At 39.1% G+C, this 26,684-nt stretch overlaps 1 protein-coding gene across 3 annotated transcripts in view; it reads left to right on the forward strand.

Annotated features, from left to right (window-relative positions):
* Nucleotides 1-25,667, forward strand: part of DOCK8 (dedicator of cytokinesis 8) — a 94,089-nt gene extending 68,422 nt beyond the window's left edge. For all 3 annotated transcript variants that reach the window (XM_038170767.2, XM_038170769.2, XM_038170768.2), the window contains 19 exons: nucleotides 775-920; nucleotides 1,876-2,058; nucleotides 2,815-2,950; nucleotides 3,767-3,854; nucleotides 6,397-6,493; nucleotides 7,721-7,855; nucleotides 9,456-9,608; nucleotides 10,758-10,916; nucleotides 11,721-11,821; nucleotides 12,272-12,464; nucleotides 17,213-17,356; nucleotides 18,229-18,360; nucleotides 19,167-19,301; nucleotides 19,879-19,968; nucleotides 21,029-21,265; nucleotides 21,918-22,061; nucleotides 23,148-23,254; nucleotides 24,145-24,312; nucleotides 24,964-25,667. In XM_038170767.2, coding sequence (XP_038026695.1) covers nucleotides 775-920; nucleotides 1,876-2,058; nucleotides 2,815-2,950; nucleotides 3,767-3,854; nucleotides 6,397-6,493; nucleotides 7,721-7,855; nucleotides 9,456-9,608; nucleotides 10,758-10,916; nucleotides 11,721-11,821; nucleotides 12,272-12,464; nucleotides 17,213-17,356; nucleotides 18,229-18,360; nucleotides 19,167-19,301; nucleotides 19,879-19,968; nucleotides 21,029-21,265; nucleotides 21,918-22,061; nucleotides 23,148-23,254; nucleotides 24,145-24,312; nucleotides 24,964-25,024 — 2,609 coding nt within the window. In that variant the 3' untranslated portion in view covers nucleotides 25,025-25,667. The remainder of the gene's footprint in view (nucleotides 1-774; nucleotides 921-1,875; nucleotides 2,059-2,814; nucleotides 2,951-3,766; nucleotides 3,855-6,396; nucleotides 6,494-7,720; nucleotides 7,856-9,455; nucleotides 9,609-10,757; nucleotides 10,917-11,720; nucleotides 11,822-12,271; nucleotides 12,465-17,212; nucleotides 17,357-18,228; nucleotides 18,361-19,166; nucleotides 19,302-19,878; nucleotides 19,969-21,028; nucleotides 21,266-21,917; nucleotides 22,062-23,147; nucleotides 23,255-24,144; nucleotides 24,313-24,963) is intronic.
* The last annotated feature ends 1,017 nt before the right edge of the window (nucleotides 25,668-26,684 follow it).

Consider the following 26,684-nt stretch of genomic DNA (forward strand, 5'->3'; position numbering starts at 1 on the left):
TCTTCTAATATAAGTATTGTCCTTATGCCACAGATGAAAAGGAGTCAGAGTGAAGAAGCCCAGCTGCACTGATATGGCTAGTTTTTAGAGTGCCTTTCATTTTGAATACCTGCAGTATCAGAGGTTGTTGATCTTGTTCTGAACACACTGAGACTGGCTGGTCACTTGGTTTCTCCGAAAACCAGTTCTTGCAAAACACAAGTGGACACTCAGAATCAAATGAGATTTTTATGAAGCTTGGTTATAACTAATATCATTTGCTGAAAATTGATTTCAATAACTTGAAGGGAATAGAAACAGCCAAATAACTGAAATTAAACTTGTCTTTTAACCCGCAGGAAATATTGCCTGTGTTAGGTGTTAGCAGACTTAGTTACTTTGCTGAATATCCCCAAGCACAGGCATGGCATTTGCATTGATCCTTTCACACGGAATAGACAGAAATTGAACATCTCTGGCTTAGTTTTGAACTTCAGAGCCAACCTCATGTTTGCTACTGCCTTTGCTTTTAATTCAGCTTCCACGAACACATGGAGAATTTGGGGAATATCTCTTTTCCCTGTGTTTATTTGAACAAGTTGACAGTTTTTGTGAGTGACCCCAAACAATCTTGCTAATGCTATGCCTCTTGCTACTTAATACATCAGCCAGACCAACAGTCTCAGGGAGGGAGGTGCCAAACATATTGTTAGGTAACCACCTAATGGCAGACTGAAATGTGAGCAGCAACAACTGGATTGATGATGAAGTCCCAATTGAATGTTTCAAATCTAGTTTCAGATGCACGCAGTGGAAAGGGGCGCACAGGAAACCCAGAAGAAGAACAAGATTCTGCAGGTGCAATCAATCAAAATGTGGCGCTTGCCATTGCGGGGAACCAGTTCAGCCTCAGGAGCTCTGGAATATCGCTGGCATCCTTGGTACGTCCAGGGCTCTGCCAGTCTCCTTTTTTGCATATTTTTTCATCTTTGTATCCTTTCTTATGACTAATAACTACAGTCATAAGAAATTGTTTTCTTCTTTCCTCCAAGAATGCTTTGTATTCCTCCTGTTGTCCCGTACTCTTCTGTTCCAATCTTCTAATTGCTTCTTCACCATAAGTGGTTCCATTTTTTTCTTCTGTGTGCCTATTGTTATCTTCACACCCAACCTAGTCACATTTTGACATCAGCAAATGCTACTATAACTTCCCATCTCCCACCCTTCCACCTCCCGGTCCCAGTCTCATCTAAATCCATGGATTTAGGGCTCTGGATCCATCTTTTCATAGAACTATGTAATATCTGAGTTGGAAGAGACCTACAAGGATCATCAAGTCCAACTCCTGGCTCCACATAGGACCATCCAAAAATCAGACCATATGTCTTAGGGGGTTGTCCAAACACTTCTGGAACTCCAGCAGCCTCAGTGTCCTGGGGAGCCTGTCCCAGTGTCTGACCACCCTCTTGGAGAAGAACCTTTTCCTAACATCCAGCCTGAACCTCCTCTGTCACAGCTCCATTCAGTTTTTCTCTATAAATCTTTTTCTTTGTGATTGCTTTTGTCTTCTGTGCAATTTGGCTGATGCAACTAGAAAGAGGGGACTAAACAGTTATAGAATATATGCTTACATTAGTCTAAAGAAATTAAAATACAGTCATCTAACAACAGTGGTTCTGTGCTTCTGTCTTTCATGTACATACAACTAGACCTGCTGTCACTAATACGCATGCATAGATTTCAAAAATGCAGTTAGTATAACCTGAAAGAGGTTAAACTTACTGAAACCCAACCTTGAGATTTTACTCCACTGAAATTTAAGTAACATTACTTCACTTGAATATCCTCCCTCTTCCTTTTCTTCTTTCAACTGAGATTTACCTTATCTGCTTCCAGCCCTACAGACAGAGTGCCACATTAGGTCCTGACACCACTCGCAATCTTTTGATTTGTTTCCTCTGGATCATGAAAAACGCTGATCAGAATCTAATACAGAAATGGATTGCAGACCTTCCATCCATGCAACTGAACAGGATTTTAGACCTCCTTTTCATTTGTGTTTCATGCTTTGAGTATAAGGTAAGTGAAACATAGCCTGATTTTGTTGTCGCGTTTGTTTGTTTGTTTGTTTTTCCTTCTGGCTGTCCAGGGGAAATTGTTATTGGCAAGTGTTAAATTAGTTCTTGTCTAATCTACACTACAAATGGACAAATTAATTCAGACAAAATAACTGACACCAACATTCAAACATAATGCCATCGAAACCTTTGAACGCATCTTATAAAGTTGGTTTATTATTTGTTGTATTATTACCCTTATCCTGGTGATTTGAAGGCTATTTTGGGTGGGTAATACACACACAGTATTTACTAGTTACTAGTAAATTACAGTATTCACTAGTTACTAGTATTTTTTAACCATGTAGGAATGTAAGCAATTGAAGCTGTCACTACTGGAGCTGTTCTCTTTATGCACTACGCATTTAAAGCAAGATCTTGGCAGATGACCCTTCAGCGAAGGGTTGGGTCTGGACATCAGTACTCCCCTCTCTGAAAGAGCCGGTCTGAAATGGGTCAAAAAGCTTTCTCTCTGTGCTTTGATTCCTCTCTCTGTAACACTGAGCTACATCTTTGTGTTTATTAGCAGTAGTATATATATATACTACCTCCTTCCTCATCTGCAACCTTTAAGTATATTTGGCAACCTTTGTGTAGTAGTCTATGACATTTGCCTGCTGTCCAAATCTTTCCTGTTGTCTCTGGTTCTGGTGGTGTAACCTGGACTCATGCCGAAAGATGGCAGCACTGATGATGATTGCTTTGACTTTACTTGCAGGGCAAACAAAGCTCAGATAAAGTTAGCACCCAAGCACTCCAGAAGTCCCGAGACGTGAAGGCCCGATTAGAAGAGGCTTTATTGAGAGGTGAAGGAGCCAGAGGAGAGATGATGAAGCGCTGCAGAATACCAGCTGGTACTTTCCCCAATGTCTTTTGACAGGATCTCAAGAGGTTGTAGATGCAAATACGTTTGTTGAATTTCATAGAATCATGCAATCATTAAGGTTGGAAAAGACCTCCAAGATCATGTGGTCCAACCATCACCCTACCACCACTATCACCACTATCACCCACTAAACCATGTCCCTAAGCACCACATCCAGCCTTTCCTTAAACATCTCCAGGGATGGTGACTCCACCACCTTCCTGGGCAACCTGTTCCAGTGCCTGACTGCTGTTTCTGAGGAGAAATGTCTCCTCATTTCCAACCTGAAGTTTCATGAAACTTGTGTTTTATGCACACTGCCTGTTCTCATCCTTATCTTTTCCTCCCACAGTCCTTTCTCTTTCCCAGCATTTTATTTTGCTGTGATAAAAATATTACTAGTTTTTAACTATGCAACAGGTAGCTAGGACTGGCCTCTTCTCAGGTGAAAAATATGAAAGCAAACAGAAAATTTTAAGTTGTTCTGACAAATTGTTGTTAATCAAGAGCTATGAAATAGTGTCAGGATTATAAGTGAGAACAAATTGTAGCAAAAAAAAAAAAGTTTAATTTAATAAATGGAATAATTATTTTTTTTTGGTCTTTGAAGACAGCTGTACACAAGCTGATGTTCTAAAAATCCTAGGTGAAAAAATGATCCTGTCCTTTTGCTAGAGCCCTGAGGCCATAAAATCAAATGAGTCTAACAGACTGTTTCAGACATGTAGCTCTTTCTTTCGATGAGCTGTTAGATTTCAGGTGTCCCTCTTTCCTTTAATCTCACTGATATATATTGCACTTTTAGGGAATGACAGGTCAGCTGGGCTAAATGAAAACCTGAGGTGGAGAAAGGAGCAGACTCACTGGCGGCAGGCAAATGAGAGACAAGATAAGTAAGTCATTTAGTAAAAATATATTGTTTTTATTAGAACCAAGCTTTTTTATTATTATTATGTTTTGTTCTTTCTCATAGGGTTGTTGTATTGCAAAATCACCAGTCTCAATCTTTTCACTCCTCTGTCAAAGGGAAAGAAATAGAAAATGTTTATGCAGTAAAGGTGTCCAGCTGTTGCTGTGGCACAACAAAAAGATCACAAATGCTTGAATGAGATGTTTAAATCACTATGCATTTTTTCCTTTTGATACCAGAGTGAGAAACACTAGTCATTGTTACATGTCATATCAAATACTCCACAGAGGCTTGCTATGATGCTTACTTTGGTGCTGCTATAGCACCTCATTGTGTTTAACACTGTGATGTAAGTTTTGCCACATTTAAATAAGTTGAGCTGGGTTTGATGTGCTGTGTTAATGGGAGAGTTATTGGCAGGAACGGGGGAAGGAGATTCCACAGTGAACATTTTTCCTGTTGCAGTTCGTAAGTTATGATGTACCAATACGTTTCACCTTTTCAGTACTTGTAGTAAACAAGTGAGTGTCTAGGCTTATTGAAAACCATATTTTCAAGAAAGGTTTTCTACTAACAGTATTTTCATAGGGTATGTGCTAAGTTTCTATAATCATGGAACTCATTGCTTTTCCCTAAAGAGGCTGTGCATAGATCATTTTCCATAGATACTTGCTTGAATTTTGACTATCTGACACACAATTGCCTCTCACCAGTCCAGCTGCTCTGAGCTCCCATGATATCCTTCAACGTGTGTGAGCTTGAACTGAGAATACTGGGTTGTGCTCTGCTCAGCAACTGTGTTGTTGCCACCTAGCATTCATCTGTGATTATCACACGCATTTTTAACACAAAAATTGGTAATTAGGAATTTATTTGAACCTTAAAAGAGTAATCTTTCTGCTGTCTGTCCAAGACTGGAAGAGGTGCAGATCTTGTGAGGATATTCTTACTTTGCCTTGAAAGCAGCTTGCTTTCTCCCAGTTTCACCGAAGCCAGAGCAAGCCAGACCTCAAGCAGCAGCTCTACAATATCTATTTATATTGGTTCAGCTAAACCACTTAAATTACAAATTCTGGTAAATAAGTAAAGCTCTGCATGTTGTCAAGGCACTTCTGTTTCATTGCGCTTGTGACTATGGTATGTGAGATCTTTGCTCTCGTCCTTTGTGCATCTCCATAGAGTACCTCCTGCTGGTAAGGTGTTTGCAGGGCATATGTGGTATAGTGAGTTTGCACTTGGCCACTCAGCCTGTTTCTCCTTGAGCCCAGTATGGGCTGGGATGGCAGCTGCAGATATAAGCTAAGTGTGGTGTCGAAGAAGATCCATTCAGCATGGTTACTATGTAAGACTGTGTGGTTGCTGGAAATGGTTCAAAGGGCTATGTTGTTTGCTTGATTTGTTCGGTTGTTACTCATATTTAGCAATCCACAGCCAGCTTCTTGGCAGACCCTTCTGTTCTTCATTGCTTTGAGTCACTGTAATTAATAACTGTACTATTGTCGTGACTTCCTGTCCTGGCCCTCTCAAGATTTACCTGGTTGTGCCCCAAAGAATGGCTCTTTACTTTTCTGGTTTTCTTTTTGGGTGCGACTCCACTGGGCAGAAAAGAGAAGCAAACATAGCAGAAAAGCCACAGATTATGAACTCACTCAGAAGTGTGGTTTTAAGACTGTTCATCTATCCAAGAAACACACCTTTGGGTGCACTTGGCCCAAGTCAGAGCAGCTCTAATCTCAAGCTTTAGAGAGTAGCTTCAGGCCATGCAATAGCCCATTTCTGAGTGGTTTAGGAGGTAGAATAAAATCTCCTATTTGTGTTTATGGCATGTCTGAAAGTACAGTTTTTAGGAGTTGAGCCCCAAGCTCAGAGTGCTCAGCTGCAGGGGAGCTGTGTGACAGATCTCATCCTTAGGTCTCAACTAAAATGTTGTCACATTGCCATACTTTCTGTCTTAGGGAAGTGCTTCAGACCTCTCTTAGGTGGTCTGTGGTGCTGCTGCACTGACCCTGCAGCCATGGGACCTGTCTTGTATTGTCAACAAGCCCAAAAATCAGCTTTCTTGAGTTCTTATATTAAGTACTGCTGATGTGGCACTGAAGCTGCTATGGCACTGAAGCTGTTTGCCCTCTGCCAAATGCAGCTTTCTTTCCTTTTTTTTTTTTTTTTTTTTTTTCTCCATTTTGGGTTTTCCTGTCCTGCTAATGCATTCAGAAATATCTGCCTAGGTTATTGAACAATGGAGTGTGATATTGAGGGTAGAGTAGCCAATAAGGAAGCATCGGCATCTATTTGACCTATCCAGTGGACTATTTTTCAGGTGTTCCCTTTAGAACTTGTAATCTACAGTATCAGCTCTCCTCATTTGACACTGGTTCTTAAGAAACACTGCTGAACACTGTTTTCATTGTTTGCTCTTACAGGATCATTCAGAATACCATCATTCATATTTTGCTTTCCTTTAGATTGAAGCTCATCTAATTCCCGTCATACTTGCTGTGTGCTTTAATTCAAACTCCTTTTTGTAGGACAAAAGCAGAGCTAGATCAAGAAGCTCTGATCAGTGGAAACCTGGCAACTGAAGCTAACCTGATCATTCTTGACATGCAAGAGAACATCATCCAGGTGGGAAACTGCAGAGCTGGCTTTGTACCAATCCTTGCTCCCTCAGAAGTCAGTGGAAGCAATCCTTTATGTTCTTAGGCATTGCAAATTGTTTTCATTAAAGACCTCCTGTAAGCTTGTGTAATTGGGGTGGAGGAGTGGAGTGGAGAGGGTGAAGACAAGGATGAATGAATTCAAAGACAAAACTACTGCTTTACACTGTTGTCACAAGCACTTTCTACTATACAGCATTACACTAGTGTGAATGAAATGGAAAACTACCCCCATGTCTTCAGCTGATGTGACCAACAGCTGGTTCAGCTGTTTTACCATGACATGGGAGTTTGGAGAGGATGTGAAAAGAAAATTTTTCATTTATGTTAGGAATGTATCTAAAGTTATTAGTAATTTGTAACTGGGCTGGTGGCCAGCCTTAGGTCATACTTTCATGTGATCCTGTGAGAGAAAAGGATTTAGCCTTGACTCTCACAGAGTACCTGATGCAGGAAAAGATCTTGCTTCTGAAAAGGATGTGCTGATGTTCCCCCCCTACAGCAATGTAAAGAACTTAACTTGCAGGAGTCAGATGAAGTAAAATTTCACAGTGGAATTGTGATAGTTAACTGTGCCGGGAAGGTGTAGGAAAGATGCTCCAAATTCATGGGTATTGGAATACTGCTGTTGGAGCAACAAACATATTAATACATAGCAAAGAGAAAACTTTGTTCTTCAAAACTTGCTAGTTGAAAAGCATTTAGCAGATAGTTGCAGTACCAGGCATGACTTTTGCATGACACTCCTCATAGAGCCTTACAGGCAACCAATATCCAGGTTGCTGGTTTGATCAGAGCATACCAGTATGCCTGTGTAGCTTGTATGCCCAGGAAATGCATGAGGAAAAAGGCCGGTGCATGGCCAACAAGGAATCACTTCCTAATCCAAGGTGCATGAAACACTGGACAGAAAGTGGACAGTGCTGCAGGCTGAGCTTAAAAGTGCATTGGGGGTCTGTGGATGTTGAGAAATGTTGGAAACGTTTTCACTCATCTTTCTGATCACTACAAAAGTGTTTTGAGTTTCCTTTTCAGCAGATATTAACAAATTTAAAAAAAAAAATCAAAAAAACTGTGATCTCCAAGCTGCCGGATGTGTCTTGTGGACAGGATAGCAGAACAACCAATTCCTACGTGCCAGTTCACTGCTGAATTACCTAATGCAGTTATTGTTGTTTTTCTCCTCCATGTGTAGGCAAGCTTTGCGGCAGAATGCAGAGACAATCTTTTGGGAGGAGTTTTGAAGGTCCTGGTAAATTCTCTTGGCTGTGATCAGAGCACCACTTATTTGACTCACTGCTTTGCTACACTCAGAGCACTCATTGCTAAGGTATGCTCTTGAAATACTTCTGTTTACATGCTTCCAGTCAAGTTATTATAGCAGCATTTCTAGAGCAGAGCTGTGTGCATACACTCACCATTTTTCCTGTGGCATTCACATATATTCATATGCATATGTTTTGCATATGTAAATACCAATGCCTGTCTGTAGGGACATGGAGGGACTTCTTCAGTTGTTGCAAGATTATTTCATTGACCACAAAAAGTGGACTAACTGAATCAATAATAACTTGGTGGTTCTAGCAGTTTATTCTTAAATACAGAAAATTCACTAATAAAAAAGGTTAAAAAAAAATCCATATAATGATTTTAAATATTTTTTTTATTTTAATTAGGAATCTTAACTCTAGGGACTGCACAGATTCCATAAAGTAAAATGAGTTATTATATCATCAGAACCATTTTCCAATCTAAAATCCGGTAAAGATCCATTCACCTACAAAGAAAAACATTTCCAAAAAGGAAAAATCTGCGAAATGCTTTTTTCACCTAAACATTCCAAAAATGCAAATAATGAACAGGATACTCCTGTCCAATTAATGCCTGTCTGCTGTTAGATGCAGATTGGATGACAAAGCCTAATTATAGGGTATGTATATGAGCAGTTATGAAACTCATAATTATGTTTTCATTGTACTTTATCTTTGAAAGCTAACTTCCAATTAAAATAATGAATTTTGTGAAGCAATCGTTATTTCATTGAAATAGATCTTCCAGTTAAGCTGACTCAGTTCTTTATTTTATGAAGCAATCATTCCAATTATTTCTGTTACACCTTAGGTATATAAATGTTATTTTATAAACAAATGAAAATGATAGAACCCTGTGCCAGCAGGCTTGTAATATAAATTAGGCACAAAACAGTGAGATAATCAAGTGAAGAAAGTTTGAGAACTGGGAAATACATGTAGTCCTGCAAATGAGAAATAATATCCTCACAATATGTTCACACACCTTTATCAATCCAGTTTATGTACATATGGTACTGGTGCATCTGTGCTGTGTACACTGACATTTCCGTAGGACAAACATCCTGTCCCCTGGGTTTGTTGTCTATGAGGTGCATTGAGGAGATGCTTTAAAGGAGGGTCTGGGTGAAAGCTGGGCAGTTGAAGTTTTGTGGCATACCGTAGGAGGAAGAACATGCTGGAGGGCTGAGGAAGGGTAGGGTGTTGATGCAAAAAGCTAGTAATTGCTCCTTATGCTTAAGGAAATATTTGCATGTTTCATCAACCATTATATATTCTGAAAATAACAACTCTCCGTGCTTTTTATGAATTTTGCAATATTTGATCTTTCACAATCTTCTGGATCCATGGGACTCCATAAAAAAAATTATTCTTTCTCCATCTGTTGTTCTTTATTTAAACATTAAGTCTATTTTCAAACCTTTCTTTTCTGTAAAAAGGCTTGGAAATGGAACCTACAGAGGCACAGAAATCAGATGTATGTATCAAAGGACATAAAATATCTTTTTTGCAAATTTTAATCTTTGTCTGAATCCTATGATTTTTGTGTGCTAAGCACAAATTCATATTTTAATGGCCAGAAATGTGAGTAATGAATGATGTATTCTCTGTCTCCCTTAGTTTGGAGATTTCCTGTTTGAAGAGGAGGTGGAACAGTGTGCTGACCTGTGTCAAAGAGTTCTCCACCACTGCAGCAGCAGCATAGATGTTACACGGACTCAAGCGTGTGCTACTCTTTATCTCCTCATGAGATACAGCTTCAGCTCTACCAGTGTAAGATTCTGAGAACGGCAGTATGTTTTGTGACACCAATTTCTTGACCAAGTGAAAGTAAAACTTAAGTTGTGATAACGCATGGGAAGCATCTGCAGATTAATATGTTGTACTGTTTCACATATTTGAAGTCATAGAGTTGCCTACAAGTGTAGGGGAAAAGTAGTTTTAATTATTGTTCTGTGTCTTGTTTAGGAAAATGTGATTTATTTTTTTTTATGCAGTATCTATAAATGCATTTTCAAACAGGCTTCTGTTAACAAGGGCAAGACATGGTCTAGAGATTGGGCTGGGTAGGTCAGGTTGTTGTTTGGACTTGATCTCGAAGGTCTTTTCCAATGTAGATGATTCTACGATCCCGTGATTCTATAGGTAAACAATACTCTTCAGTTTTTCTGGTATTCTTTTTCACTCCTGTGTCAGAACTGCTTAAAAATAGACCAGTTCTACTCTAATGCAGTTACAGCCTCAGTAGAACAACTGTATTTTGTTATTAATGTGAATTTTCCACTTGCCCTTTTGTATAGGGAACAGTAAACTAGGCTCTGATTCTACCCATACATACAGAGCAAAATGCTTATTTTATGCATATAGACTCCTAATGTCCTAGCCTGTAAGGACATTCACTAGCATTTTGGATAGCATCTGATTTTACACAGTATTTTTCCTCTAGCTTTTACTTTTAAAGCTTTGAACATGTAAAAAGTGTTGGCTTTGCAGGAGCAGAATGTGCCTCTTAGACAGTTAACCAGCAAGGCATGGTACATTACCATGTAAAGCCCTCAGTGGCCTTTTGCTTCCCATACTTCCCATTCCCAGAATGCCTACAGAGTCCTGCTGCCTCTCCTTCTCTGTGGATGGCCTGACCTATACACCTGCTGACCTGTCCAGAAGGCAAAAAGAGAAGGGCTTCTGACTCTCCTCTGTCTGAAGCAAGCATATGTATTCCAAGGCACATTCTTGCCCCAAAGCATGGACACGTCAGAGTCAGGGTTTGCTGATTCTTACTTGCCTGAGCAGTGACTTTATCCACTCAGTGTGGGCAGGGGAAAGTGTGTTTGGTTTATGCAGGAGACAGAGATATGGGAACTGATATGCATGGTGTTGTGTAGCCATCATTCTCTTGTTTTTGTTTTTTTCTTCTGAAAGAATTTTGCAAGAGTGAAGATGCAGGTGACCATGTCACTAGCTTCTTTGGTTGGCAAATCACCCGAATTTAATGAGGAATTCCTTCGACGTTCCTTACGAACCATCCTGGCCTATGCAGAAGAAGATGTGGATATGCAGGCAACACCATTTCCCCTTCAGGTCAAATCTTTTGTGATATCTGTGGCTTTATATCAGAGCTTTCACACAGGAATGTGCTTGGAGCAAGACCTAGAATCTTGGTCTTCCGCAGTAATGAAAATAAGGATGCAGGAGTTATTGCCTGAGCTTATTTCTTTTGCAATAATAAGCAGGACAAAAGTGGAGGATGTAATTTTGTAGAATAAACTCTTGGAAATTTCCATTGGAATCACATTAGAGAAGTTATCTCTTAGCTTTGTGCACAGCTTTTTCCTAGACTCCAGCAGGAATTGTACACTATACGAGTTTCCCAAGAAGGAATCTGATTAATTATGTTTTCAGACAAGTAGCACTGTGGAAACTTATCTCTCAATTTATAAGGCAGCAGTAGCAATAATGAAAAATATTTCAGACAAGTTCCAGGTGCTTTGCTGAAATTCTTAAAATAACTTAGTTTGTGTTGAAGACTTACAAAGACACCTGCTTTGTTATCAGATCACAGTTCAAGTAAAGATGAACTAAATTAGCACGTAGATTTGTGGTGTTTTACTTTGTTTAATTTTTTTCATTCAGAAATAAACTGATCACAGGGGTCCAACTCATTTTGATTCATCAAAATGTATGTATAAGATTTACCATGTCAGCAGTGTTTGCTTCATTGAGTAGAATTGGAAAAACACACCTAGTAGCAATTCAACATCCTGTCATTTCCTTGGCTAAGAGGAACTAAATGGGAATAACTTATCATTTGGTGAAGATGCTGGTATTTTTCGAGAAGGGAAAAAAATGCCTGAGAAATTCATGTTGATCTTTGTATTACTGCAGGTAGAGGAGCTGCTGTGTAATCTGAACAGCATCCTGTCAGATACGGTGAAAATGAGGGAATTTCAGGAAGATCCAGAGATGCTCATGGATCTCATGTACAGGTGAATCCATTTACAATTGTTTCTGAGGAAATTCTGTACTGAGGTGAGCACAAGAGCTGTGTATGTTAGCAACAAGCTGTGGACAAAACCAATAGCTGTTCTGTATGTACACTGCCACTTCAGCACAGCTGGCCTCTTGCAGGGGCCCAGGCAGGATGGACAGTGTTGCAGTGGAGCCGTGGGAGGTGGCTGGTGGACATAGGCCTGGGGTAGGACAGGAGTCAGGGTCACCAAAGGGTCCAGGATTCAGCAATTTTACTCTCCTCATAATCTCTCTCTGTCATGGTTCCTCTTCCCTAGTTATTTCTTTTGCCCAGTGCTCAGTGAATCATATTCACGGCATAAAGACGTGTCATCTTCCATTTAGCCCGGGTAGAGGACTATAGAAGTCCTCTCTGTTATTAGAGAAGAAGAGATCAGTCATGTTTCCTTTCTTTCTCGCGTTGTTAGAATTGCCAAAGGATACCAGACATCGCCTGACTTGAGACTGACTTGGCTGCAGAACATGGCAGAGAAGCACACCAAGAGGAAGTGCTACACAGAAGCGGCCATGTGTCTTGTCCATGCTGCAGCACTGGTGGCCGAGTACCTCAGCATGCTTGAAGATCATAGCTATCTCCCAGTGGGCAGTGTCAGCTTTCAGGTAAGGAGAGGATCCAAAGTTCTGACAGTATAAGGCTGAGGTGATCTGTCATGGTGTGTGTATTTCTCCCTGTGTTAAAGCAGAGTAAAAGTGCATGTATGGATAGGAAAAGTTACAGTGAATCCATCAGTACTTTTGATAGGTTGTGCTTAAGTTTTATCACACTCACTGATGAAAACTGGTACTGTAGTATCTCTCTGTCTCTATTTTCTCTTTGCATCCTTTGGATGCTGTAATCTCATGTTTGCCAAATAGAATCCTTCTATTATGTATCTTTTCCTAGGGTTGTTTCTTAATAACTGCAGATGAATCTTTCAACCTTCTTTCAGATAAGCTAGGTAATTGGAGCTACTGTGTTTTTAGATATGTTCTCTGATTCTTTGACTGTCCTCTAGTTATTAAACAACATCCTTCTGAGTAGTGAGTGGCATAATCGTATTAGTCTATAAGCAGAAAAAATGTCCCTTAAGTTCTCTAATCCTGTGAAGTATCTCTCAGTTATATTTCCAGAGACCCCACTGGTTGTACTGGTCTTGTTGAGCTCATTTCTCAGTGATACATTGATCTTTTCCAAAGAGTTTTTGTGGGTTTTGTGTGTTTGTTTATTTGTTTTCTTACACACTTCTTTTCTACATTTCATGGATAAGAAGGTCATTCTTTATTGTCAGAATTAGACATTGCGAAATGCAAGTATTTATTTGTACATAGTTTATCAGATTGTGCAGTTTTAGTTATCCTGAACTATCCTGAACTAATTTTTGTGCAAACTTAGTGTATCAAAACTTAGTTTATCACTTTTTTTTTCCACACATAATTAAAAACCAGAAATGACTGTACCCTTAAAATACGCCCATGTGTTGATTCTTCATTTGTGATTATTATCTAAGACATGTGAAGATCTCTGTAAGACTATTTTTCGTTTGTAACACTTGCTGCAATGCTTTGGAATCATTCTAAGCAATTAATAGAAATGTTGTGCAGTACTATCTCAGATGTTGTATAGACATCTGCTGTTTGGGCATTTTTGCCTTTGTCAGATTATAGTCACTTTAAAAGTAGAACCTGAGTTTCTATAGTCTGGTGTTGATTAATTGCAATCTCTGATTTTTTTTCCTTAGTAAAATTTTGTATCAGAATTTCCACTATTTTGTCTGGAATGTAGCCTGATAAACCTACCAATGGTTATCTTGTTTACTGTTTTAAAAACGTAGTCCCCAAAAGACATTTCCTCCCCTGGAACTTCTCCAGTTTTCCAAAACATGCAACAACTCGGTACTAGCTGCCTCAATACCCTTTTGCTTAGCTCATTCAAAGAGTTGAGGGGCACATTTTATGGTCCAGGTGATTTTGAAATGGCTAACACTAGTAGTTGGTACATTCATCATCCCTTGATATAATCACAACACATTTGTTTTTTCCCTTCAGAATAGTAAATGTGAATATTATTGAACCACATGGCATTTTGCATTGAGTTGAGTATGTTGGGGAATAGTATTCACAATTCCACCTTAGCAGTCAGGCAATGGACTAGCATTATTAGAATTCCTTTACAATTACTACATTGGTAGTTATCTGTATATACTTTTTACTGGATAATCTTCTGGCCATGGATTTACACTTTGGCATCCCTTATTCTTTTGCATCCCCTATCAGTTTTGCATTCCTGACTTGTAACTTACATTAATTATTTCTATTTTCTTCTTTCCTCCCTATTTGTTTTATATGATTATCATCTGGATATAGATGAAATCTGCATTCCTTTTCCAAGTTCTTGCTGCTCCCAGACTAACATGAACACTTGTAATCTTGCACACTTGACCTTAATGCAATTCCTTCTTTCATTTCTCCCAAACTGATCAGACAAATGAGTATGGTTCCAGTTATTTTAGAGAATAAAGTCTATTCTACAATGCACTAGAAAAGTTAAAACTTAGGAGTTAAGAGTAACTTAGGCAAATTTGTCTCCCTCATCAAAATGCTTATGTAACTACATTTGCTAAAGGAACAGTTGCTCCATAGGAGAGCGGTAATTAAATGCCTTAATGACCAGAAACCCAATTACAAAACTCTTTATCTGACAGCATAATTTTAAACCTCAATTTGCTCAATGACAATAATTAACTATAATAACACTTTGCATTTTCACAAAGCCTTTCAAGAGAGGAGCTCCCGTTCCTTACAAACAGGTTTGTGTTTTGTAGCACCTGTGATTACATTCTTCTGATGACCTCTTTAAAGTAGAATAACACTACTCAGAGTGTCCCAGCTTTACCTGGAGTTCCAGATCTCACCCAATGATTCTTTCTGTATCCATTTCTCCACTGAGCTTGAATATGGAATTAACTAGTATTGGTGATATGCGTTCAGTTGTGGAATTGAGATTTAATGTGTATTAAAACTATTGTTCTGAATGAGCAGAAGTGTTATCTTTTATATATGTGTACATATATAGAAGAGTAAAGTGGTGTAGCAAAGAATTAAACGAGTTGACCTAGGTCTTTTGCAACGATTCCATTAACATCCAGACAACTGGTTGTCAGTAAAATAACATTTGTCCTTATACTGTGCCAGGCAAAACTGTGTATGCTCCCATCTCTACAATCATAAAACTATCCCTGGAAATCAGCAATTTGTGTTTGCAATAAATCACCCTTACAAGTGATGAGGAGGACTTAAGGAGAGTATGAACTACATATGGACTAACTATAAAGTCACTTTATATTACTACAGACAAGGTCCTAGTATGTGTGTGTCTACCTGCTGAGACACAGGGCTAATTAGCCTGTGCCTGGTGTTAGGCTAATTCAGCCATGCTGCTTTGGGGATCTGAGGTCCAGTCTTCCTTAGCCTTCCTTAGTTTTAGGGATCTAAGTTGCATCTTTCCTTCCTAACATGGGGATAAGGGCTAATGATCACTGTCAACCCTCTTGAGTTCACAAAATGTCTCTTTTCTTTAAAGAAAGATAGGTCTGTGAGGTCCAAAATAATTGCAAATAATATATGACGTAACTTATGTATTGCCTTTATCATATAGTGACTTATAAAATTATTCCATATGGAAGGTAGATCAAGGCTAAAGGTGAATGAGGTATGTCCACTTTGCAAAACATCATACTAGCACCAGAGATATGTCATGGAGCTGGCCTCCTATTAGAACATGTGGATTGTAAAACATGGAAATACGTGTCTGATATAAGTTTTTACAGATTTAGAGCTAATGAAGAAATAATTAAAGTCTGTGATTTTCTTGGTTTTCTCTTACAAATAAATCACTTCTCTGGACACTTTTCCCATTGCTAAAGAAAACAAAACAAGAAAGCCCTCAAAAGCTGCATGCCACTTTGTGAAAACAGTCCTAACGGCTACTGTTACAGAAAGGGAAAGCCAGAAGTTGGACTGTAACATGTTGTATGAGTTGCTCTAGATATGTGCCAGGTATGCCAACTGTGGTTTATGTCACTGTCTTCCATGAGACTGGTAGGTCAAAAATGGCAGGCATTGGAATGCTAAAAGGTGCTGCAGTTTTCCCTCTGGCTGAAATTCAGACATATACTTAACTCCTGCAAATGCTGTCCTGAACTTTGCACCCACCCTCACAGTGGAGCTTACATTACTGTTAGACACAGTAATGGCAGCATGGCTTGAGTAAATTTCACCTATGGAGGAAATAAATACAGCTACAAAACCCATGGGGAAAAGTCCTGTGTTGCTAATGATGTGTGATGCCAATTCTTTATCTGAAATCTGATCAATAGTAACAGCCCTCAGTGTCTCTGCCATTTTATAAAGATGTCTTTCAGGAATCAGATAGCTAGCCAGCTGGCATCTATCCTGCACTCAGACAAGCTGTCATTGTCCGTTCTGCTGAAGTGAGACACCATGACACGAAGTTAACTTCTTTTAATCCCTAGCAAATTGAACCTTAGGATTTCTGCTGCTCTTGAAAGTCACATATGCTAGTTCCATATTGTATTTGCACATATTTTAATGTGCATTTACATGTAGTTCTGTATATTCTAATATTTTTTATGTTGGTTCTACCCAACGTCATTTATCCAAATGGATCCTGAAGAGCTGTAGACTTGTTACTTTGTGGTCTAGAATCTCAAAGAGTGACTTGACACTGCATAATTTATTTAGTTTTATTTAAACACATGATAAGATCAGTAACTTTAACAAAAAAAAGTGAGTAAATTGTTCAGGATCAAGGTGTAACAGGGTAGAGGCTGAGACAAGAAGGAACATTCCAGTATTGCAGTTTGTAGAATAATATCGTCTGTGTTCTACTTCGTTTGCTGAAGTCATAAAATTAACAACTTGAAAATTCAGCTTCTTCAAACAGCTCACGGGAGACATGAAGTGCAGCCTGATTTTTTTTCATCTCTGAGGTAATAGAAACTAAAAGGGCATGGCTGCCAGTGACCCCTGGAGCATAGGAGATTCTGTGCATTGCAGATCCAGGGGAATCCAGCTACCAGAGGAAAGTCAGTTAGTGATCTACAGGAGTTCGCCTTTTAAACCTGAGGCAAGAAAGCTTGGGATTCTTCTAAAAATCTCCTGATCTGTCATCTGTGAAAATTTATGATGTTCCATTTGCTTCTAAATAAGATTTAACTATGTACCCCCTGGCTGCACTTACATCTCATTCTTCTTTCTGTCATATAAGTATGTTGAAACTGTTTCTGCCTGGGTCTTTACTGTAGACTATTGCTCTTGAATCCTGATTTTTCTACTCTGATTCACTTTAGAACATTTCATCCAATGTGCTGGAGGAATCTGCTGTTTCAGATGATGTTTTGTCCCCAGATGAAGATGGTATATGCTCTGGGAGGTATTTTTCAGAAAGTGGTCTGGTGGGGCTACTGGAACAAGCAGCAGAACTCTTCAGCACGGTGAGTGAGGGCCAAAAGCATGTGGAGATGTAGAGAAGCTATGCAAGCTTGTTTTCCTGCACATAAGGAAGGACAGGCTTACTGTTCAGCCTCCACAGATCTGCCCCAGTGCAGATAACAAGATGCATCTTGTGTTTGACCCAGCCTTGTCTCAAACAGCTCCACTTAACACACTTTACAAGTAGCCTAGCTCAGCTATGTGCCCACCTCTACAGTGGGGATTGCAGGCAGCATCAGTGGAAAGTGATTGACTTTCTGGCTGATATATTTCATGGGATGGTACATCTTAAAAAAGAAGGTCTTGCTTAAGATACAGATTTTATGAAAGATGTGAGAGTTGCTGCTATGCTTTCACACAGAAGACAACTACTGCCCTAAAAATATATCCTTACTATGTAGAGTCATGGTGTTAATACTCAACTAGCTCATTGTATTGCTGCAGTGGTAAAGAACATTGTTTAGCATCTCTAAAGAAATCACGTGGGTACTTTTTTTGCAGATGCAGGTTTTGTTGCTCATTGGTCTCAATAAAACCATACACACAAAATAAATCCATTCCCTTCGTCTCACCTAAAATTCTTAACTGTTCTGGTCCATAACCAGAAACCATGTCCTTCACACAGGAATTTTGCATTGAGTGTTCAACAGATCAGAGATCCAAATTTGAACCAGTTTTCAGTTTAGAGCTACTTTCAGAACTACTCTTCTAGTATTACTGGATTTTAGAAAGCTAAAACAAATTACATAACAGATTGAAGTCCCATAAATACCCTTTTCAGTCTGTCCATTGGTATAGGTCCAATTCCTTTTCAGAGTACCTGAGGACTCATTTCTTTTCTTCTATGTTTTTAATTTTGATTTTTTTTTCCAAGGGGGGATTGTATGAAACTGTGAATGAGGTGTACAAAATTGTCATCCCTATACTGGAAGCACATCGAGACTTCAGAAAGCTTACCTTGACACACAGCAAGCTACAGAAGGCCTTTGACAGCATTATTAATAAGGTACTTGTAAGGCAAGGCAGCACTAGCAAGACAGGTTGCTGGGCTACACTGTTTGTTTATGACTGGTGATAATAAAATAAAAACTGGTATGAACTAGGTCCATTTCCTTTTTGTAACAATGGCTTCCATATGCTTTGTTTTACCTGTGAAGTACACTGTACAGTGAAACAGGCTCTATTCTCCATGTAAGAAAAGGAATAAATGAATATAAAACTGTTTCAGAGTTACAGAAGGACATTTGAACAGACCTAGAATAAGAAATTGCCTGATTCAACCTGGCCATGTTGACTTAAGAAAAACAACCTTCTTGTCCATTAGCTAGTATTTTCAATGCTTAAACAGAAGAAAGACAAATGCCTGGCTGAATTCTCCACATGCATGCTGCCCCCTTATTTCTCTACCTCCAGAAGCATTTTACTACTGAGTCTAGTCAGTCTCAAGTTCTTACCGACCTTTGCTCATTGCAAAATTTGAATTTTGTTAAGTTTGATGGACTTAAAGAAACATAGGAATATATTATTTTGTTTTGTAAAAGTCACTTCATGATCAGCCTAAATTTTTAGTTAGGTTTCAGTCAAATGTCCCCTTCACCTTTATGCTTTCTTCCGTGAATATGTGCTTCTAATTCATTGGCATTGAAAACACAGAAAACTAAATATGGCTCTGAAATACAGGAAGGTGTAGGCCTAGTAGGTTTTCTGTTGTTTTCAGTGCATCAAATTGAAAAAAAAAAAAAAAAAGAAGTATTCTATGTTGCCATTGAATAAGAAGTAATTGTAATTTTCCTCTTTGTCTGTATCATTTAGGGTCAAAAGCGAATGTTTGGAACTTACTTCCGTGTTGGTTTCTATGGATCCAAATTTGGGGACTTAGATGAACAGGAATTTGTTTATAAGGAGCCTGCGATTACCAAACTTCCTGAGATTTCTCACAGATTAGAGGTAAGGAAAAAAATGTTGTGATAATATAATCTCCTATGCTATGTCATACTTTCTAATGAATGTGCACAACTCTACTATTATTACTGATATATAGAAATCAATCACAATCTGATCTATACCATAGATTATTCCCTTTGTATATATCCTTTCTTTTATAGCCTTTTTACAGTGAAATGATGAAAGTGATCCATTCTCAGTACCTTGAGGCCATGTCTCTAACAGGAAGATTCATGATATGTTGAATGATTTGATCTAAACAGACCCAATATTTGCTTTGGTACCTTTTCAACTTTTTCTTCAAACTGCAATGTTCTCTTCTTCTCTTTTTAGCTGTCTTTTTAGCTATCTTCTCTTTTTAGCTGTCTTTTTTAGCTATCTTTACATTTTTGTGAGCAGCTCACACTGAGCTTTGTCAGTAAGTTGCCTGAGCCTGGCCAGCTGTTGTTCATGAAGCAGTGTGTTTACTGTACAGAGCCCAGAAATAGTCATAGTTGCTCCTTTTCCCTAGAAACACATAGGTCATTAGCTTTGTATTAAGGACTAAGCACACTCTGGAATAATTCCTTTTCTTTTCCAGGGATTTTATGGCCAGTGTTTTGGGGAGGATGCTGTGGAAGTGATTAAAGACTCTGCCCCTGTAGACAAAAGCAAGCTGGATCCTAATAAGGTAGGGAAAGTACTACTGAGTTGAATACTTGATCACAGAAGAGAAAGGGAGAGAGAGGGATCTCCTTCCTTGAAGCTTTTATACTCAAACAGCAAGGCACAAAAAAACAAACAAACAAACAAACAAAAGAACCTACAGCTATACCTGTGTGACTAGGGAGGTCCTTAAAGCCAAGAGAGTGAACCATATTCTTGGGTGCATCAAGGAGATAGCCAGTCAAGTGAAGGGATTGTCCTGCTTTTCTCTGCATTGGTGTGGCCTCACCTCAAGTACTTTGAGCACCACAATACAAAAAGGACATAAAACTATTAGAGATCATCCAAAGGAGTGCTATGAAGATGGTGAGGAGTTTAGATGTATGCAAGATGTATGAGGAGCAGCTGAGGCCCCTTGGTTTGCTCAGCTCCGAGCAGAGCAGGCTGAGGGGAGGCCTCATGGCGGCCTGCAGCTCCCTCAGGAGGGGAGCGGAGGGGCAGGCGCTGAGCTCTGCTCTCTGGGGACAGCGACAGGACCCGAGGGGACAGCATGGAGCTGGGACAGGGGAGGGTCAGGCTGGGGGTTAGGGAAAGGGTCTGCACCCAGAGGGTGGTCGGGCACTGGGACAGGCTCCCCAGGGCAGTGGGCACAGCACTGAGCCTGATGGAGTTCAAGAAGCGTTTGGACAACACTGTCAGGTACATGGTGTGACTTTTGGGTGGTCCTTTGGGGACCCAGGAGTTGGACTCAATGGTCCTTGTGGGTCCCTTCCAACTTAGAATATTCTGTGATTCTACGAAAGCTTATGTGAAAGGCTCAGTTTGGTAGCTAGTCACAGCAGATGGAAAGTTGAAGCTCTGATCTCCAGTCCCTGCTCTTGCTTTGATTCCCAGAGTTATACTGTGCCCTCTCCAGAGATAAGTTTTGTCAGCACTGGAGGAAAGAAGGAGCTCTAAAGGATTTGCAGCTCTGTGCTGCTCCAGACCATCCTTAGCCGAGTGTGAACTATGGGATATTTCATATGTACCATTCCTTTACTCTTTTCATTGTAAAGTACTGTAATGATTCTTTCCTCTTCTCTCAGGCATACATACAGATTACTTTTGTGGAGCCATATTTTGATGAGTATGAGATGAAGGACAGGGTAACTTACTTTGAGAAGAACTTCAACCTCTGTCGGTTCATGTACACTACGCCTTTCACCATGGATGGGCGCCCTAGAGGAGAGCTTAGCGAGCAATACAAGAGGAACACCATCTTGACAACAATGCATGCTTTCCCCTACATAAAAACCAGAATAAATATTATCCAAAAAGAAGAGGTAATTGGGTTTTGAGGACAGATCTACTTTCTCAGGGGCTAAAGGAGTCTCTGGGCAGAGGGGAGAGGGTAGAGAGAGTAGAGAGAGGGGGAGATTTTCAAATTCTTTGCTTGACAGAAAAAAAGAACGCTGAAGTTTTCAGACATTTTCATAAATTGGAATGGCATAGATTAGGTAGAGAAATGCAAGATGAGTACTTACGGTGAAGCAGAGAGGATGGAGGATATACATCCTTCTTTTGACCTCTGAGTTGCTGTGCAGGAGGATACATGGAGCTCTATTTATGGCTGTACTTCAGCTGATAAAGCACAGTTAAAGAATTAAATTGGGCTCAGGGCTGCTGTAGAGACAAGGAAACTTTCTTAGCAGTAGGAAGTGGAAAACTGTTTAAGACATGAAATCAGTAACTTAGGGCAATAATGAGTATATACAAATACGGAGTCTGATCCAAATCCTACTCTTGCAAGGTAAGATGCCAAAGAGTTGTGGATCAGATGCAGCATTTATCAAGATGGCATTTAGAAAGAACAGTCTTCCTGGACTTCACAAGTACTACTCTAACATGGATTGATTGTAGTTTTACTGCCAGATTTAGAACAGTTCATCTGTGTTTATGGTTCAAATAATGAAGCGTCTCTTCCATTTCCACTAGTTTATTTTAACACCAATTGAAGTTGCTATTGAAGATATGAGGAAAAAAACACAGGAACTAACTGCAGCCACAAACCAAGAGCCACCAGATGCCAAAATGTTACAAATGGTTTTGCAGGGCTCAGTTGGAGCCACTGTAAATCAGGTAAGGGATCAAAATAAGCCAGATTAATATTTCCTTCATAATGCTCTGCACTGTTTCTGCAATCATCTCTTGCACTGGGACAAGTACATTTAGTCAGACACATTTAGTCACAATGTGCATTTAGACTTTATCCCTTGATATGTAGTTCTTGTATTCTATCCAGTCATTAGGACTTTCTGCTCTTAGATTTAGGGAGCATAAATAGTTTACCCTCCATTCATTTGCAGGTTTGTGCACCTGCATATGCTTTCCAAGTCTTCGTTTAAAGCAGAAACACTAAAGTGCTTAGACATTTTGTTTCTGTGATATTGCCATCCCAGGTGATACAAGAAGTGCTAGATACATCTCATGAGAGGTTGGTTCTCAGGTCACGGAGCCTCTAACATGAATTAGATCAGCTGAGGTATGGGTGTCAGGTCTAGGAAATGCTCTAAATTGACGTAACATGTCTCTGTTGACAGGAAAGGTTTTCCATGCTCCTTCCTGTCCACAGTTCCTTCTTTTCAAACCAATACAGATGCAGAGGATTTCTCTGGCAGAGGGATAAAAAAAAAAAAATCTGATAGGAAAGAATGAAAGTTGGCATTATTTGCTTTTTCACAGGATTTGGTGTCTTTGCTGAAAGCTTAAATACACTTGGTTTCTCCAGATTCTTCATCAGTCAAAGCCTCCAGTATGAAGTAAGATGCAGTTTTGAGCCTTGGAGAGTGGCATCTTTCTGCCCTGGGCTTATCTAACTCCCTTGAGGTCTTTGTAATACCAGGCATAAGGAACTGTGTTTCTATCATGTAACCAGATTTGGTAGTACAGCTACCCCAGATCTTCTCTACTGACTAGAATTTGTTCTTTTTCTTCTTTGTGGGCCTGGAGGAGAAATAAAAGGAGGGGAGGATAAAATATCATAGGCAAAAACTCTAACAAAAATAAAATAGGGAAAAAAAAAAAGTCCAGTTCTCATGACTGTTCATGTTTTTACTTTCTTTCATAATTCTGCACATGAAATAACAAACAAAATAACCAAACATGTGATCTGTTTTCAGTCTAAGCAGATGTTTTTCTGATATTTTCCTTTGTTATTCCTATAAGGGACCGCTAGAGGTAGCACAAGTGTTCCTGGCTGAAATTCCAGCAGACCCCAAACTTTATCGACATCACAACAAGCTGAGGTTATGCTTCAAAGAATTTATAATGAGGTCAGTAAAACAAAACTGAAATATTGAATTGCAACAATAATGTCAGTAATGGCAATAATGCAACAGTAGTATGACTGTGTAATTAATTACGCAAGCTAGAACCACAAATCCTGACAGCTCACACTTCAGACACTTGGTACAGAACTTGTCTCTACTTCATGGTCAGTGCTTTGGTGGGTTTTGCATCCCAAATGAAAGTAAATTTTAACACTTCAAAAGAATTATGTAGAAAATAAGAGCTTACGTTAGTTTTATCTTCTGATATTCTAGGGAAATTGAGCACTTAAAACTAATGCTTTGATTTTATTAAATGATGTTTATATATAGGAATATAAATGTATAAATATTTCTTATATATATTTATATAAGAAAATGTTTGACCCTCTCAAGACACATCGGTAGTGGTGGACACATACGTCCTTTACTTGTAAATTTTAATAAGCATACTCATATAGCAAGATACTTATCCTTTTAGTCCAGACAAAGCACAATTACTGAAAGACAACTCTGAATAAACTCAGAATGAGCCTTGTGCATATGATACTACTGTCAAATACTGTAGATGCATGTGTTGACAGTAAGTTGGCCAGTTACTCAGTATTCTGCAGCCATTATATTTATTTAGTACTATTATTGTTTGGTGTTTTGTTATTATTTTTATTAGCTCTTTCATGCATTTCTAATGGCCTTAAAAATATTACCTCAGTTTGTGCACTTGGACAGAGATTTCTTACTAGTACTTTCTCACTTTCAACTTGACCAGCTATCAGAGGAGTGCCTGGCCTGGAGGAGCCAGCAAACAATCCATTCAAATTACCTAACACAAAGTTACTGAGCTTAGCAGAACTAAGTGATACATTTCATGCCTTCTTTTCTTTCCTTTCATCTAGGTGTGGTGAAGCAGTGGATAAGAACAAGCGCCTTATAACTGCTGACCAGCGGGAATATCAGCAAGAACTCAAAAAAAACTATGGGAAGCTGAAGGAGAACCTTAGGCCTATGATTGAGAGAAAGATCCCAGAACTGTACAATGCTGTAGTGAAAGTCCACAGCACAAGGTACAAATAGGGCAGGACTTCCTGTTGCAGCTATACAAAAATATGCCCAAAAATATGCCTTTTTTTTTTTTTTCCCTCAGGAGAAAAGGCAGGTTTCCCAGCAGCAGAAAACAGATTATAATACACAGTATCAAATTCATACTTGATGAAAGAAGTCTGCTGACTCCCACTGGAGCAGAATGTAGTATTAACTGTGTTTCTCAAGCACGTCCATCAGGGGTTAGGGACTGATATCATTTTAATGCATGGTGACATAAGACTTCCCCTTCAACCTGATCAAGTGTATCTTAACCATTTCTTAAACACTTGAAGCCAGATAAGAACATGTATATTTTGAATGTATGGCACCCTGTGTTGTTAGCCAGCATGAAGTAAGAGTGATTCTTTCACTTCCAGATAACATAATCCAGTCTAGTCCCATGACTGCGACAGAAGAGTCTTTACTTCTGTACTTTACTTAAAAATATATGCTTCTTCACAAATCCACTGTGTCCAGTGTGGGGTGGGAGGGGAAGAAGCACTAAGCCTCTGGTCTGCACACATGTAATATGTTTCAGCTGGTGATTTGGAAGCTGCTTCTTTTCACGGGGCAGGTATTTCCTGGATTTTTTTTAATTTGCAAACTTTATTTCTGGATCCATTTCATTGCAGGGAATCTTTTCATAACCACAGTTTTAAGAAATATGATGCCCAGAGCTCACAAAGCACCTAAGGACTAACTGATTCAGCCAAGGAAGAGTTTCATGCCAGAAGCAAGAAGTGATGGAGTATTATTCAACACCAGTGAAATCAGAAATCTCCTCTTACAAGATAGCATGTGCTCTTTCTGGACAGCATGCATTTAAATGAGATATCAGAGAACTGTGGGATGACTCCAAATCAACTATATCTCATGAGGGCTTGGGAAAAAACAGGGGGCTTTTTAGATGCTTTTACATTTATTGTGAAATAGTCATGTAATGCAAAAGGGGCAGACCATTGCAGTGATCAGTGGCATGAGATTGGTCGCCACTGGCAGGCTGAGGTTTGGCTGAGGTGTTACATGAATCCAAACAAGATATCTAAGAGACGCTGGGGAATGACATCTATTTATGTTCCTTTTCCAAGGCAGCATTTATCCATGTCCATTTGGCACTAAAACACATTCTGGAAGTTAATCACATGCTTAAATGTTTTCTTAATGAGAAGGGACATGGACCCCTGCTCAGTGTTCACTGAGCTGGAGCTGTAGGAAGGAAAAATTCCTTCAGTTTCTATCACCAGTTTCCATCACAGTGTTTAACTGCGGAGAGATTTCTGCACAAATTCTCTTGCCAAAGCTCAGAAAGCAAGTAGCAATAAATAATTCTTACAGATTTTCTTTTATTTTTCTTTCTTTTGTATGAAAAGTATGTACATTACTTGTGAAATGTAGAGACAACTACCTGACATCTTGGATTTCTTGTATTTCTTCATAATCAGTGTCATGTTTAGAGGCTGGAATCAATGACCTTGAGGTCTCTTCCAACCTAGACAATTCTGTGATTCTGTGATGTTTAGCAAAGATAACAAGTAATAGCTTAAAAAGAAGGCGCTAAGCTATGACTGATTTTTATTATGTAATGCTCTTACATAGATAACCTTATACAAAATTAACTTCAAAAGCACACAGTGAGGATTTCCTACAGAGCACTTATGCAGGCTTTACTGCATTTTAAGATAAATCAGCATGTAATTTATAATGTCTAATGCTTAGTATTTTCTGAGCCCTGAGCAAGCATCTTACTAAATAGTCTTTACAACACTTCTCTGAAGTAGGGAAATATTATTACTATTTTGCAGATGGGGATGTTGATACACAGCTATATTAAGACTTTAGAACTCATTTAGTGAAGCCATGGTAGAACCACAATTTGCACTGTGACGTTGTTTACTGTGTAATGCTTGTGTTTTGAAATAAGTTCCCTGATGTTAGTTCCTTCCCTGCATCTTTTCACAGTTTGGAAATGATAGTTCAATGCTGATTCAAGTAACCAATCCCATTTACCCAATAACATAATTTAATGTTAAAATTAAATGAAACAGTGAAATTAAGGAGTTTTTTTTTTCTATGTAAATTGTTTTAGAAAAATTACAGTGAACCTTCTCAAAATTCATGCCATGTGATTCTCAATACAAAGCCTATTTGCTGTGTCAGCATAAGGTAGGCTGAGGCTGCTGCTTTTAGTGGAAACATTTTGACTTTTCGTGTTCATCTGCAGCCTTCCCAGAAGTCCCTAGGAATTCCCAGCACTTCCACTGACATCTGAGTAAGCCAGATTTTGCATGTAATATGCAGAAGATTCACCAGAGATGGTCTAACAAGATGGGATTTGGAAGCAAGTTAAATAAAA

This window comes from Anas platyrhynchos, chromosome Z (assembly GCF_047663525.1).
Source record: "Anas platyrhynchos isolate ZD024472 breed Pekin duck chromosome Z, IASCAAS_PekinDuck_T2T, whole genome shotgun sequence".
NCBI classification, from domain to species: Eukaryota; Metazoa; Chordata; class Aves; order Anseriformes; family Anatidae; genus Anas; species Anas platyrhynchos.